The sequence below is a fragment of the Drosophila erecta genome, unplaced genomic scaffold, assembly GCF_003286155.1.
Source record: "Drosophila erecta strain 14021-0224.00,06,07 unplaced genomic scaffold, DereRS2 tig00000000-arrow-pilon, whole genome shotgun sequence".
Classification (NCBI taxonomy): domain Eukaryota; kingdom Metazoa; phylum Arthropoda; class Insecta; order Diptera; family Drosophilidae; genus Drosophila; species Drosophila erecta.
This window is the reverse complement of record NW_020825194.1, coordinates 25721895-25737339: the sequence shown is the minus strand read 5'-3', so window position 1 is coordinate 25737339 and position 15445 is coordinate 25721895. Positions and strand designations below refer to the sequence as shown.

General features: G+C 42.7%; 1 protein-coding gene across 1 annotated transcript; it reads left to right on the top strand.

Annotated features, from left to right (window-relative positions):
- Positions 1 to 3247: 3247 nt before the first annotated feature.
- On the top strand, positions 3248 to 5061 carry LOC6552991 (protein amalgam). Its single transcript, XM_001979084.3, has 2 exons — positions 3248 to 3463; positions 3780 to 5061. The coding sequence occupies exon 2, from the start codon at positions 3787 to 3789 to the stop codon at positions 4786 to 4788; it is 1002 nt and encodes a 333-aa protein (XP_001979120.1). The 5' UTR covers positions 3248 to 3463; positions 3780 to 3786; the 3' UTR covers positions 4789 to 5061.
- The last annotated feature ends 10384 nt before the right edge of the window (positions 5062 to 15445 follow it).

The window sequence follows — 15445 nt, the reverse complement described above, 5'->3', positions numbered from 1 at the left end:
GGTGCCAATACCTGCGGACTTTCCGAAATGACAGCTTATATACGAAATATTGGATTGTGAAATAGATATTGATATGTAAAATAGCAGCTAATAGTATCTATCTATACCTGAATGACAGTTCGATTGATTATGAGAATAATGGTTATCTATAGCGTTCCATTTTTGTTGAAGCCTTTTAAAGTTGATCAGTTTATTCATATCTAAACTCATATTTTAAGGGAGGACTGGCCATTAATACTTTCAGGATATATTTCACAAGTTCGATATATTTCTCAGTGTGGATACCAAAATCGAAATCATATTATTATCATTAATAAAAATATAGCAAGTAAAGCAACAAGCAACCAAAGTTCACTCAGACGTATGTAAACTTTAACATTTTAAAACACCCAGCGAGCCAGTTGACCTTTAAGCAAGTGTCGCAAGGCCTTAAGTGAAATATTTTTTAATGACATTTGCCGAATAATTGTCGTGTTTGCTCTCGGGATCTGGCAGGAGCTTGTTGCTGTTGGCCGGGCTTTGCTGCTCCTGCCACCGCCACTGCCAACTGGCAACAAAAGTCAATTCACAGACACTCCAGTCGACGGAGTCGGAGTGCAGCCAAAAGGCAAACAAACTACGCGCACATAGGCAAAGCCAGAGGATACACACAAACAGTACAGTGGTGGCTCTGAATAAAACACTATTTATTTAATACGAGAGCTTAAATGCCAACTTTATGCACCTACAGCAATGCAAACGATCTGAGTCGGATAGAGAAAGGTAGAAAAGGCTTTAATTGGTAAGAAATTGGGTCTAAGCTGGCATTTTCGGAAATGATTGGAAAGAAGAGTATTTATTCATCTCCAAACTATCGTCGGACCAAATTCGAAATATGTACTACCAAAGGATCTGCTGGAGACCACTGTGCGGAACTGGGCCACAAATTCACACGCAGTGTGTGACAAAGGACTTCTCCCTTCTCCGTTCGGCGACCCTGAATGCTGAATGCCCCCGTGTGTGCCGCTGCCGAAGCGAAACACCCAAAGAGTCACTGACAGAAACAGGATTCGGGTAATAAATTACAAAATTTGACATTTTCTGTTTTGGATCCGCTTGCGCCTGAATGCGAGCGGCAGCCCTCTCTGTCGCACGCCGACCAGCCGTCCCTTTCGTTCGGTTTCGGTGTGTGTCCAGTTCGGTCGACCAAGTCGAGCGTTGCATGAAGCAGCCCGACTTGCCAGGACCTGCCAGGACCTGCCAGGAGCTGCCAGGACCTCAACCTGCATCCAAGAGGCAGCGCCGCAGTGGTCACAGTGACGCTGCCGGGATGCAGCTGAGCACAAGGATAGCCGGCAGCGGAGAGCGGGCAAGGAGCGGAATAGAAGCGCCCTATGCGGTCCACAGATAGTTAACTGGAAATTTATTATTTTACACAATTTACAATTATCTGATTCGAATGTGCACTCAGAGACGAGGATGCCGGGGGTTGGGGCTACGAGTACGAGTACGAGTCCGAGCTCGGGCGACAGATGCAGCTGCCCTCCCATGGGAACGGCCTCATTTCAGAAGAAGTCACCGAAACGATTTAAGATGTGATTTAATTTCCAGAAACTGTGGCCATGGTTTTCGTCGCTCTTTGGGGGAATTTCTTCGGCAGACAGACAGCGTCGTCATCAATCATCTCCCAGAGTAAAGCTGGGTTAACCTCGATGGGTTTTAGGGGAGACTTGGCCTGGGGCTGATCAGAAGTCGCGCTGGAAGTATGGAAATGAAATGCGATTGCCCGATTCAGCGGGCGAGGGCGGGGTATTTATACAACAAGTTACATTTTCTAAATAAATTCACTTTTAATTTGTGTGGTTTGCTTATCTTCAGTTCAGCTACCACAGGAACTAATTCATCGAGATCCAGATGAACTTTATATAATGTGAAGATCCGGGGGAGTGTTATCCAAAATAAATGCAACTTTAATCCATATAGACTACTCGTATATTACATTTCAAAATTTGACATCCTCTTACTTCTGTAAGCTGATGTGAAAAACACATATTAATGAAACTACTAGCCTTCCGCACAATATTTGAATTTCTGTGCACGGCCAAGTTAAAGGTGCCTAAGTTTCCCGCATGCCGCTCTTTAAATTTCCCTCTGAATTTTCCAGTCTCGATTTAAGTCCCACCCAATGGACGGCGTACCACCCCCTTGTTTTTGCCTTTTCACGCATGCGCCCCTGTTTCGGCGCAAAAAGAGTCAGCAGAACTCGGGGCTGGGATCGCTGGCATTTCCAGACATTCCAGGCCAGGACATTCCAGGGACCGCTCGCCCTCGTTTGTGTTGCTGTTGGCCGCCAGCGGAAAGTAGCGCGCCATGCCATAAATCACACAAATGGGTAGACTTCCAACTTTCCCACCCCGCCGCTGCTCTTTCGTTGTCCTTCCACGAATCCCGAAACGTTTACGGCCAAATGGCGGCACAAATTTGAATTTTGAATTTGAATTTTGAGTTTTGAGTTTTGCACGCGGTCTTGCTCGCTCAGTTTGCCTGCGGCCGCTTTCGCTGGCGCTTTGTTTTTGCAACTGACCGCTTATCTTGGGGCGGGGCTGCCGAGTGGGCGGGGCAGGAGGGGCGGAAGGACGGAGGCAGCAGCAAAACAAATCAATTAAAGACCAGAAGGAAAGTGCATTGATAACTGAGCCCGAAGTCGCACTCACGCACGAGTAAACAATTTAAATACGAGCTGAAATGCAAACACAGATACAAAATACAGATAGAGATACTGAACAAACACAGATACAAATACTGTGAAGGCGACAAAGTACATAACCGCGGGGTGATAAGATCCAAAACGTCGATGACTTCTTCTTCGGCAAATACACTGAAAAAAGCTCTTACTGATTATTACCAGAAGGCATAGAAGGTTTACAAAATTAAGGTAATAAAACTTTAAAAATAGTGGTTAGTTAAACACGGTAATTGTTGATAAATTTACATTTTTTCACATCCTGTAAACTGTTTATAAAAAAATTCATTTTGTTTAATTATTATTAACTCATTTTTTATATTTTTTCCCATTATTATTTTGCGTGATTACGTTTGTCATTAAAGAAAAAGCGAAATCATATATCAGAGAGTGACCGACTATCTCTGTTTTTGCGAGTGTAATAATTAAGAAGTAACGTTGCTTGTCTAGACACTGCCACGGTAATCAATCATAATGACGTCCATCTGCTATTCTCGCGGTGTACAAATTTCGGGACTCTCCTTGGGAAACCGAGCCCTCGACGTCGGCGCGTCAGGAAGAATACAAGAAAAAAATAACTCGATTCTCAGATAGAGATACTCAGAACCTCAGCAGAGATACGGATTTTTGAGCCGAGCTCAGTCCATTCAGTCGAGTCCCGAACGCGAAGTGAAGCGCATTGAACCCACCACATTCGAGATAATCGAGGCAAAAGAGTCACGAAATCAACAGCGACATCCTGTAAATAAACAGAAATATATAAATAGTACTATTGAGACGATAAATCTAAAAATCATTATAATGGAAACGCATTATAAATGTTTCAAAACGAGTGTGTGGATTAAATCGTTCTTCCTTATGTAAAAATCTATTGATATACTTGTGAACTTTGATCTCTTCATCGATAATTGAGCTTAGTTTTAGGCTTATATTGAATTCGAAGAATGTAGGATGGGTAAAATCAGGAAAATTTAAGATAACAAACGCGATTTGAAACTGTTTCATGTGACAAAAAGTGATATACCACTAATCTCAAATCCATTTTGATTCCTTACAGACCAGCCATGGCGAGTCTGCGGCTTCATATCCGTCTTTTATTCTGCCTTGCGATCAGCTTGGGGTCGGTGCTCGGAGCCCCAGTGATCAGCCAGATCAGCAAGGACGTGGTGGCCAGTGTGGGCGACTCCGTGGAGTTCAACTGCACCGTGGAGGAGGTGGGCCAGCTCTCGGTGAGCTGGGCCAAGCGTCCCAGCGAGTCGGACACCAACTCGGTGGTGCTCTCCATGCGGAATATACTCAGTCTTCCCGACCAGCGGTACAACGTGACGGTCACCGAAGGACCCAAGACCGGCAGTGCCACCTACACCTTCCGCATTCAGAACATCGAAGTCACTGACATGGGCCCGTACGAGTGCCAGGTGCTCGTTTCGGCCACGGAGAAGGTGACCAAGAAGCTGAGTCTGCAGATCAAGACGCCACCTGTAATTGCGGAGAACACCCCGAAGAGCACGCTGGTGACGGAGGGTCAGAATCTAGAGCTGACCTGCCATGCCATGGGCTTTCCCAAGCCCACGATCTCCTGGGCCCGCGAGCACAATGCCGTGATGCCAGCCGGAGGCCATGTGCTGGCGGAACCAACTCTCCGGATTCGTGCAGTGCACCGGATGGATCGCGGCGGTTACTACTGCATCGCCCAGAACGGAGAGGGCCAGCCGGACAAGCGGCTGATCCGCGTCGAGGTGGAGTTCCGTCCGCAGATTGCCGTCCAGCGGCCCAAGATCGCCCAGATGGTGTCCCACTCCGCGGAGCTAGAGTGCTCTGTGCAGGGCTACCCGGCTCCGACTGTAGCTTGGCACAAGAACGGAGTGCCCCTGCAGTCTAGCCGGCACCACGAAGTGGCCAACACCGCCTCTTCCGCGGGAACCACAACCTCTGTGCTGCGCATCGACAGCGTGGGGGAGGAGGACTTCGGGGACTACTACTGCCATGCCACCAATAAGCTGGGGCACGCCGATGCGCGACTGCATCTCTTCCAGACCGTCATCCCAGTGCCCTCCTTATCGTAATAAGCCCTCAACTTCACAGTTTCCATTCCCACGCAACAAGACTGGAACCCTCACTTTCGCCGCCCGTCTCGCTTTTTCGGCAATTCGCCAGTCCGGATGCGGTCTGTGTTTATATTATTAATGATTCATTCAATTAGCTCCCATTCAGACTTCATTATTTTCGGACACACTTGAGATTGAGCCCCGCTTGTGCCTTATGAATTTTGCTCTGCAGCCGTCGGCTTATGCAAACACACAATAATATGCTTAAGTAAATAACGTTCTCTGAAAAAGTTTAATCGGTCTTTTCCTATGTGGTGGGATTGGTCTGAATACGGGGTAAGTTAGCTACTACACGTCTTAGGGCCACGAGTTTGACATTCAATAAGACTAAACAAGGAAAGAAGGCTATCTCAAAAGTATTTCACAGTTTTCGGGAGAGGAATAAATATGTACATAGGAAATGGAGAATTAAAAACCTCTTTAAGCAAGCAACAATACCCTTGGGCAACATCATTGATCTGATTAAACTACCATCACCTTTTATACTTTAAAACCACATTACATGGAGAATATAAAAACCAACAAGAAACCGCCCTATAGAGTTCCTCAAAATGATGGTTAGTACATCTTAATGTTCCAACAATCCATTAGTTTTTTGTTGTCACTTTCCAAGCCCTAAATAAAAGATCTCCCAAGATAAGTCGCCTTGAACTTCGTTAAAGCTCCCATCTGGGCTCCAAGGTCCAACCTTGACGCCAAAAACAGCATGTAACCTCCATGCTAAGCTGGTATCCCAACGGTTAACGCTGCCGAAAGTCATTTGACAAAAAGTTAACTGAGCCCGCTCAAAGTGCCACAGCATTTAACTCTTCAATCATGGTTAAAAAATGGCAGTCAGTTCACCTCTTGACGTAAACACTCACATGGCCAACATGCGGAGTGGGTTGGTTTGCCGAAGGGGTCTGTGTGGCGGGAAGTGAGCCCGAATGTAAGTTGTTCTCTGTAATTGAGAAAAATGCGAGGCATTTGTAAGGCGGCCCAACGAGCTGAGTCTGCCGCTGGTACCATAACTATTCGGAAGCTTGTGCGGGGATCCCATCCGGAGTCCCCAAAGGACTCCATTATGGCCGGAGCACATTAGTTTAACTAAATCTCCAACCCGGCTCATCGCTCACTAAAATCAACACTTGCTAATGACTTAATTGTTTCCATTAGAAACCCGTTGCTGGAATACATTTGGAAAATTTTTCATCCTCGCTCCTAGTTCTTTTTTCACATGTCCTGCTGGCGGTCCTGTCCCGCGCACCCCTCGAAATGAATCCTGGCTAAATGTCTGTCTTTATTGTAATTGGTATTGTTGCTGCTACTCGCACGCATTCGAGCCAGAAGTCCAGGGACAACACGTGCGTCCTCGTCTGCAACTCCCATTCCGTCGTCCTTTGGCCAGAACATCATTTCATTGTCTGCCGGAGTCGGAGGCTGAGGCCGCAGCGGCAGGAGCAGAGCAACATGGACGTCGACGTGACTTTTATTGATTTTCGGACCAAAACCTCCCCTGAGAGAGAGTCCGCAAAAGTCGATTGGAACGCCAGCCGTGAGACTCTGGCCAGCTTAGGGGTGGAAATCGGGTTTTCCTTTCCGCCACCCTGCCGCAGAAAATGGCAACAGTAAGGCCTGGCTAAGGAGCTCGACAAAGGCTTCAAAGAGAGCCCACTTTCAGTTCCTCCTCCACCAGCGAGTTCCAGCCTGATGGAGGCGGATGCAAAACCGGAGTTAACGCCTGCGCAGTTCCCTCAAATGGTTACCTTAGGACCAGTGATGCCATCCTAGACACTTTTCGTCATCCTCTGAGCTTGAAAAAATATAATGATATCAATATATTCAGAATTCGGTAAAATCAGCATTTTGGAACGTGGTTAAAACAATTTTCACTATTGCTTATACTTAAAATTAATATTTTTACATTTTTTAATATATAATAAGCGTTTAAAAATATAAAATATTTGGAAATACTTGCTGAAAGAAAAATAGCTTTAACTAAAACATGCATTTATAAAATGAGTTACTGTACAATGAATTAACGTTGGATATCCTCCTTGCCAAAAACGAATATTCATTTTAAGGTTAACTCATTTTCGGGAACTCACTTTATTACATACATGTATTTAGCTTATAAATCTAGAAAAACGTCAACACTGCTTCCGACTTACACGTTTATTGGATGCTGTTGCTGGAACCTGGAACCAGAATCCGCCGACAATCTCGGGATTCCAAAACGAGCCGCCTCCACAGACGGACGGTCATTCGGCTGGGATCTTTTGGCCAGGATGCAGTGGCCCAGATTCCGCGGCTCCAGCGACCATTTTCCCACTTTCCCACTGTTTCCACATCCTCAACGACGAACGCGGTTGTAAACAAAGGCCGTGGTGTTGGTTTTACGAGTTGATGATAGCTGGATAGCTGGTGATGATGATGCTCGGCTCTGTGACTCTATATGCCAAGAGGCTGTCATCACAGTAAAACGCGGGCAGCGGCACGTGAAATTCGATTGGGTGAGTATCTCGTTGAAGATTTGGCAAAGCCACCAAACTGTGTGCTGAAGTGAAATAAGTTTTTGGTGTCTTAAGACTGTGATTGTGGTGCGTTGAGTTTGAAAAAATCAATCAATGTTTGGTAATTAAGAAAAATTCTGGTCGGCCAATGGCGTGGATATGTTGAACCACGTGTTCCAAATACTATTTGCATCGAAATTTTAAAGAAATCTCAAATTCATTTATGAATAAGTTTCGTTTGAGCTAAGTGTATATTGACTAAATGTCAAGTACAGGTTTTTTGGCCACTTTTTTTGGAATGTCGCCAGAAATGTAAGCTTAAAACGAATCTGGAACTTTGCCAGGAACGAATTAGTTGATCCATTTTGTTTCTGCTGTTAAATTAAATTTATACATTTAGGTGGCTTATCTGTAAAACGCCATCTGCTAACTTGGATATGAAAAGTTTAATTGCTTTCTGTTTTAAATTGTTAATATAAGCTACGAAACATAACGTGTACATAATATAAAATCTTAGAATTCTTAGTAGATCATTTGAAATTAAACACATTTAGCTTTAAAATATTTATCCAGTACTGCGCTAGAACTTTCGGATTGTTTAGCTTGTTTAGCAATTCCAGGTATAACAAGTCGTGAGTTCCACCCTATCAGAACAATAGATCTCACAGAATAGATCTAGCATAATAAAAATGCTTATATCTGTAAAGGGTATCTACATTCGACATATAATTCACCATTATTACTACCAGAGTCTCCCTTGCTATTTCCTTCTATTTTATAAATGTCGATATTTTGGGACCTATAAACACAAGAACGGGATAAATGGGATGGGATTAAGCTTACAGATTTCTCGAATTAAAATGGTTTAACCAAAACAAATTTAAAACTGTTCTTGTATAATTTCATTTATCTTTAATCAAATTTTATGAATCAATATGACTGAGGAATAAGTTCGAACTGAAACCTTTTTTTAATTATTAATTGAACTGATATCAGCTACGAAATCAAATATTTATATTAAGAGAACAGCCAAATGGTTGGTAACGAAAAATATAAAATTGCATGAGTCAGGCTTACATTTTTGTAAATTACAATATCATTAAACTTTTACGATAATTCAATTTAATTGACACTAGCCTAGTAATTTTCCTCCAACCGATCAAAAGATCGCCGGACAAGCAGTTTGTCAAACAATATTCACCACGAACTGCTTGTATTTGCAACTGCTTGTCTGCAGTAGCGCGCCATGTTCAAACTAGATCCATTTTATTTCCATCTCAAGATTGTTACTGCACAATTATACACATAATGTTGGGGCTCTCAAATGGGGGTTGTGGTGCGGGTGGTTCAGATGCAAATGAACGAGTGCCACGCCCCCAATCAGATAATTATGAGCATGTTTGCAGAGCGCGCCATAAGTAATTGCATTGTAATTAATGCTGGCACGCCGCTCTCTGTTTGCAAAAGATAAATTAGTAAATGAATTATCGCTGGCAATAGTGGGGCATTAATTGAAGTCTCGTGCGCTTGATTTATGAGTCCCGCGCAATTTATGGACGAATGCATAGCCATTTTCCCCAATATCCGTTAACATGCGGCAAGCGAAGGAGATGCACGAGTGGAAAAATGGAAAATGGCAAATGCAAATGGGAAAACTGTGCCATAAATAATAATTTAAATATTTCATGGTACGGGCATAAAAACGAATTAGCCTCGCGCTGCCTTAAAGCCAAATATTTACAATGACAACAGAATGAAAGTCCGTAAGGGAAAAAAATTGGAATGTTACAGTGGGAGTGATGTTATTGAGTCGGTTCCAGAATTGATATGATAGGGATTACCATAAAGGCCAATGTTTTATTTACTTTTTTTATATTTTTATTTTATGAACAAAGTATGCGATGTTTTTATTTAAATATGAATACATATATTTCTATGTTACAGTATTCTGTGTTTTCGATTCTAGTGTTACTAGCATCATAGTATTGCTAGTATCATAGTGTCTTGCTCAGAACATTTAATGACCCAATTTTCGGGCTATTTTTCGCAGTGTAGTAACTGTGAGTGACAAGATTGCATACATGCATCGGGCGCGCAAGAACGGAAGGGGCCGTGGTGGGATTTCGGTTTGCTTGTTTGTTGCCTGTCATTAATCCTTTCATGCGGAGACAAATGCAAACTGCTTTGTTTCCGCCCTCGCTTCCCGGCCACGCCCCCAGGGATCCTGCTGCTGCGGTTGCGGTGCGTGCTCAAATAATAAATTTAACTAATTGCCCGAGCGATTGGCCAAACAAACCAAGTCAAGTGCACAAAAGGAACAAGCTGAATTTACGATTTGCATTGCCAAAGAGTCTGCGTCTCTTTCCGAATTTCCGATTTTCCGAATTTGGCAGCCTTTAATCTCCTTGAATGGCGAAACTTGGATCGCAAACTTTCGCAGAGGGGCGTGGTCAGTGTCAAAGTCAGGAGGAAGTCGGAAATGGATTGGTCGACTTCTTCGCACGGCTTAGCTTGGTTGCTTATGGAGTCTGCTATTAATGATTCATTGACACCCGACTTCATCGAGGGAGCGGAGTTGTTTAGATGCTGGCCGATATTAATTTCATTAATTTGAAAAAGTTTTTGATCAGGAAACTTGGAAACTCTTTGCTAGAGTAAGAGCTTACCATATCTTCAAGAGCTCATATGGTACCAGACAAAGCGGAATGGTTCATTTTGACATTGCACTATATATTATCAAAGTTGATTGATTTAAATGTTTTATTTTATTATGTTAACCTTAAAATTTAATTTAATTTTACAAGTAATTATAACTTTCCCAAGATCTTCAGAAAATTAGCTGATGTCTGCTTTAGCTGTGCCATTGCTTAAATTCCTCTTAAAGAGTAATGCCCACATGTACCCAACGGTTTCGAGGCACTTTGGGGTTTGGGGCACTAAGAGGTGCAGATTTGGGGACCAGGATGGTGCACTACGGCAAAGGGCTTAAATGGACCCTTTTTTACTGATATGCATGCTGGCCTTGCGCCAAAAATGTGTAACGCATTTCGCAGCTCGCATTCGAATGCGCGGAATGTTTTTTGTGTCCCATGTTGGGCCGCATCTGGTGAATTCGTTGTGGGGCCACACCCGTAAAAAAGAGGAGCCTGCTCGATGCGCCGTTTTAATATTTCGACCAATTTAGATAACTGTTTCCATTTGCAATTAAAATGCAAAATGCAGATACAGATACGGGAGAAGCTTACGAATGCAGATGCAAACGGGGCGCGTCTGGCCGTTAAAAATTTCTGTGCCCAAACTGAAATTAAAACTTTTCCTTGACGGCCGCGATGGGCGTGGCCAGGGGGGGCGTGGTCGTGCGGCAGATAACTGTCTGCACTTATCTCAGCCAACTTCGATATCACGTTCGCTTCTGGTCGTCCCTTTGTGAAAATTAAAAACGAAATAAAATTAAAATAAAAAGGGACAGCCTGGAAAAATGAACAAAAAGACAAAGGACGAAGCCAGCGACGCATTTGCATGTTAAAAGTTTTCGCACTGCTGGCACTTTATTCGCCACCCAGTGATACTGCTGATGTGTTTCGTGGCTTGGTGGTTCCTTTTCTTTTGGCGCTTTCTGGCGGAAGTTCTGGGCCACCGCTATTTCTGGCAGAATGGCGAACGGGACAACTGGATGGCGCTTTCGGCCAGGAAGGGGAAGCTTGCTGACGGTTTTGGGTTTCTGTTTGTGTGCCGTCGAAAATATTTATGTTTTTGACATTTAATTTATGTTTTTGCTGCAGCTCACTTAAGTGCTCGATGACAAAATGAGCCAGAGGAAAATGAGGGCTCTTTTATAGGGCTAAAACTCTGCGAGGCAAAAGGCGAACATAATGTATAGTGTGTCAGTGTACGGACTATTATTTATATATGTGTAAATATCGTAGGCTTAGGGTTCCTGTAGTCAATATCGCAATAATTGTTACAAAATATTGGAAAATATAGGCGCTATAGGAAAGTTTACAGTTCGTCAGTTATTGTAAAGAATTATTCCTATGTTTTTTTTCCACGTAAATCATTATTTTATCTTTTAAACACGTCTATATCTCATACAAATAAGTTGTGCATTTATTTTTTTTACATTCAATGTTCAGTTTTATTTATTGCTTTTGCCTAATAGTTTATCCAGGTACTGGTAAATTAAATTGATTGAAGAACACCACCTATCGTTTAAAATATTTACTTAAGTAATGTTTTTTTCTTTCAATTCATTTACTGATTTAAATGCCTTTAAGTACTGCTCGTTTGTATTTCCCAGTCGTTGTAATAAAAACATTGGTCCCAAAAATGTTCCAGCAATGCTTATAATAAATTCATGTTTGCCTGAATGGAATGCCATTCATACTCATTTATACTTTCCGCAAACTATGTACCTTCTTATTACTATACTCTGGCGCAAAGCCTGAGAGAGATTTTGCAGCATTTTTGATGGTGGAATCTGTCTGTTGTTTGCTGCCAGAAAGCCAAAATCCGATGCGAAATGATGAGCAATTTATCTGCGCGGAATCTGGGAGAATCTGCTGTGTAATGAATGTCCCAGATAGGGTGCTCCCGTCCCCCGGCGCATCCTTGGGATTTCCCAGCCCTTTCCGTACATCAACTAGAGAGGGATGGGATGCTGGGTTGGTGGCCAAGTGGGCGACTGGTGGCACGCATTATTTGGTTTAAGGGGTTTTCATTATAACATGCATCGCACGCCGCGCTCGTCTTTATCGCTATCGCTGGGCAACATCGAGCTGCTGGAGCCCGTGTATCTATATCTATCAGCAAAAAACACACACTGCGCCAAGGACACACCACACACCCCACATCCTGCACCATCCGCCGCCCCTATTCCAGCAGCCACGCCCACACCCGGAGATGAGATTCATGGATTGGGTTGGCAAAGGCAGCATCATGGGTTACATTAAAATGTTGCCATCCAGGCAACCGGCTCCGCCGACAAGCATCAGCAACCTCCTCCTGCTGGTGGTGCCCCTTCCTCCTCTTCTTCCCCTCCCACCCCTGCTGCAGACAATCCCCGTCCGCACGCCCCTGACTTTTACCAGGGGGTATAAATAAACTGCCGCAATCGCCAGCATCATCGTCGCATCTGCAATTGCGTATTTGCGAGCAGGGGCGGAACGGTCGGAATTTACTGTCTGAATTGGGCCCAGCCAGAAGGAGCCTTCTAGCTCTGCAGTTGATGCCGCCCATAACTTTTACTCTGCAGGACTCCCAGCCAGGAGCTGGGTCTGGGATCCGCTCTCAGCCTGCTTCTGAACAGGAATTGGCATCTGCTACAGGTTCTCGCTTATTCGTGTCTGTATCTCTCCGCACCGGAAATTAGTCGGGCTAAGAACTATTTGCAGTTGGATATTTGGTTTTCTATATTTTTCCTGTATTTTAGTTGTAGGCTCTTCAAAATTACAATCCTTTTAGCTTTACAACAGAAAACTTTTATAATTTACTGCTAGAGTTTATAGTTATATCCATATTGATTTGCTTGTATACACCTGCAAAAGCTAACATGGAAATAAATATCCGCAGTCCTGCATCCAAGGAAGAGCGGATTCCCCTCCAATTTCTTAACCTCAACCATTTCCGTGTATTTTTATTTTCGCTTATATGTATCAAGATTAGATATCAAGACTGTGAGGTGAGCCACTTTTCCCATCTGCCGTCGTTTTGCATTCAAGTTTAGTCTGAATTTGGTCTGACCCGAGGCAAGTCGCATCAAATTTGCATATTATTTCCGTATTTTTTGTATACTTTTTGTTGCTTCTACTTTATTTGCTGTTGGCGCATTTCTATTTTATGTGCTCAGCTCGTTTTGGAAATCCGAGCGGAACGGAATGGAGGCGTGTCAGCTCCAACATTGTAAATATTTGTTGATAAATGGTAATGCGGGGAACAGGAATATCGTGGACTCAATAAAGCAGTTCTTGAGATAAAACAGCCGCATCCGAGTTGAGATATACATTTACTTAAAAGAAATGCCGAGGCATTGCAATTTAAAACAATAAAACACAGATTGAACAATACTGATACGTGATACTTGAATACTAAATATAAAACTTGTTTTTATTGCGTAAATATTTTTTTAGTATCATTAATATTACCTATGCATAGATGGATTTTACATATTATTTTGATAACATACCATCGGATCGAATATGTGTAAATCTCATAGGGCTTCCCTGTTTTAATATACAAATCCACAGCGAGCGTACCTTATCAGTCTGCCAACCGTTTAATTTAAGTATCTTTTATATGCACCAATTACAAATCTCCAATTCCCCCGACTAATTAATTGTTTAATGCACTCCGGCCCATGTTCCACTCCATTCGATGCATTCGTCTGGACTTTTGCAGTGCGTTTTCCAAAATGGCCGTTTGCATAAGTGCGGCACACACGCACAGGATAATGGCTAATGGGGGTCGCTTTTGGCCAAAAGGGCAAGCGGTGGTTAAGGGTCGTGGGGAAAGAGCGTCGGAGATTTTAATTACCTTTTGAATTTATGCTAATTCATATTTGAGTATGTAGTCGGCGCATTCGGCAAATGTGTCCTCTGCGCCATGTATCTGTATCTGTATCTGTGTTTGCCCGTCTACAGAATGTATCTTTATCTGCGCGAGTGCTACCCGAAATGTCCGCTTACAAAGTGCATCTGCAAGTGGCACCATTAAATCGGGCATGCAATTATGCCTGTTTAATTTTAACCAAATTTATGCGCGAATTCTTCCTACAAGTTTGCAACAGCCAGGGAAACTTTGACCATGCCACACGCAGCGCGACCTTAAACATTTTACTCTCGTAAAAGCTTCAGATTGGGGCTTTCGAGGGGTTTCTGGGGAGATTTAGTCGGAGAACTCTTGAGCTCACGCTGCTGCTAAAATTACTTTTGCATCCGGTGCATTTCGGTGCGAAACGCCCCGCAAGGTCCGGTCGCAAACCTCAAAGCGTGAGTTTCATGGCGAATTTTTACAGTCGCCTTCCGATGAAGCCATTTTCCTTTCGGCCCCCCGAAAACTACGGGGCATAGGAGCCCGGGCTGAGGCACTCGGCTAAGTGAAAATGTGAGCTAAAGGAAGCACAGCTGGATGCTGGAAAAGCGGTCGGGAAAAGCGCAGTAGGAAAAGCAAACATCAAATGCGAGTGCTCAGTGCAGCGCGCAAATTGAAAACAAATGGCACAGGCCCTGCACAGAATTATTTTTCCTCGTTTTGGCCCGTTTTTTATGCCTTTCCACATTCCCCGCGAAAATTTAAACGTGCTTTCTTGGCCAGGCTTTCATTAAGTACTTTTTTTGGCACGTTCTACAGCATGCTTCTATAGAAAATTAAACGGCGGAACTGCAAGAATTCGGGAGTTAAATTGTTTACTAAATATATAATTTGTGCAGGATGCATTAAACAATTTTTTCAAAATATATTAAGGCACAACCTAAATTTAAGAAAATATAAGTTCAACCTTAAAATCGAAATATTAAACGAAATAATATTATAAGGAATAATTTACACCAGTTACTCGTAGAATAAAAGGATATACTATATTCGTTAAAAAGAAAGTATATAGAGTATATATAATCTTGATCATGTCCGTATGTCCGTTTTAACGCCTCGATCTCAGAAACTGCAAAAGATAGAATGTTGAGATTAGGCATTCACATTAAAAAAATGTTCTGATACTTCTTCATTTTTTTATGTCTTGTAAATTTTTATAAATTTGAAAAACAAATTTTTGCCGCGTCCACTCTAACGACCACAAGTAGCCCAAAACTGTCACGCCCACACTTTTAGAAAAATTGTAAGTTTTTTTAATTTTATTATTTTTTTCCCATAATTTCTACCGATATTCCAGATATTGTTGAAATTTCTATTTCGCAATTACAGCTGAGTAACGGGTATGTGATATTCGGGGAACTTTACATTCTCTCTTAATTTTTTTTTAATTGGAATCTGCAAGTCAGCCTATTTAACTATCGGGCTAAAACTGAGATATGCCATGCAATATTTTTATACAAGAGTAGTAACCTTTTTAAACTAATTTACTAATTTTACTCATCTTACTTTCATTTCGTAATAGGTTCAAAAGTAACTTT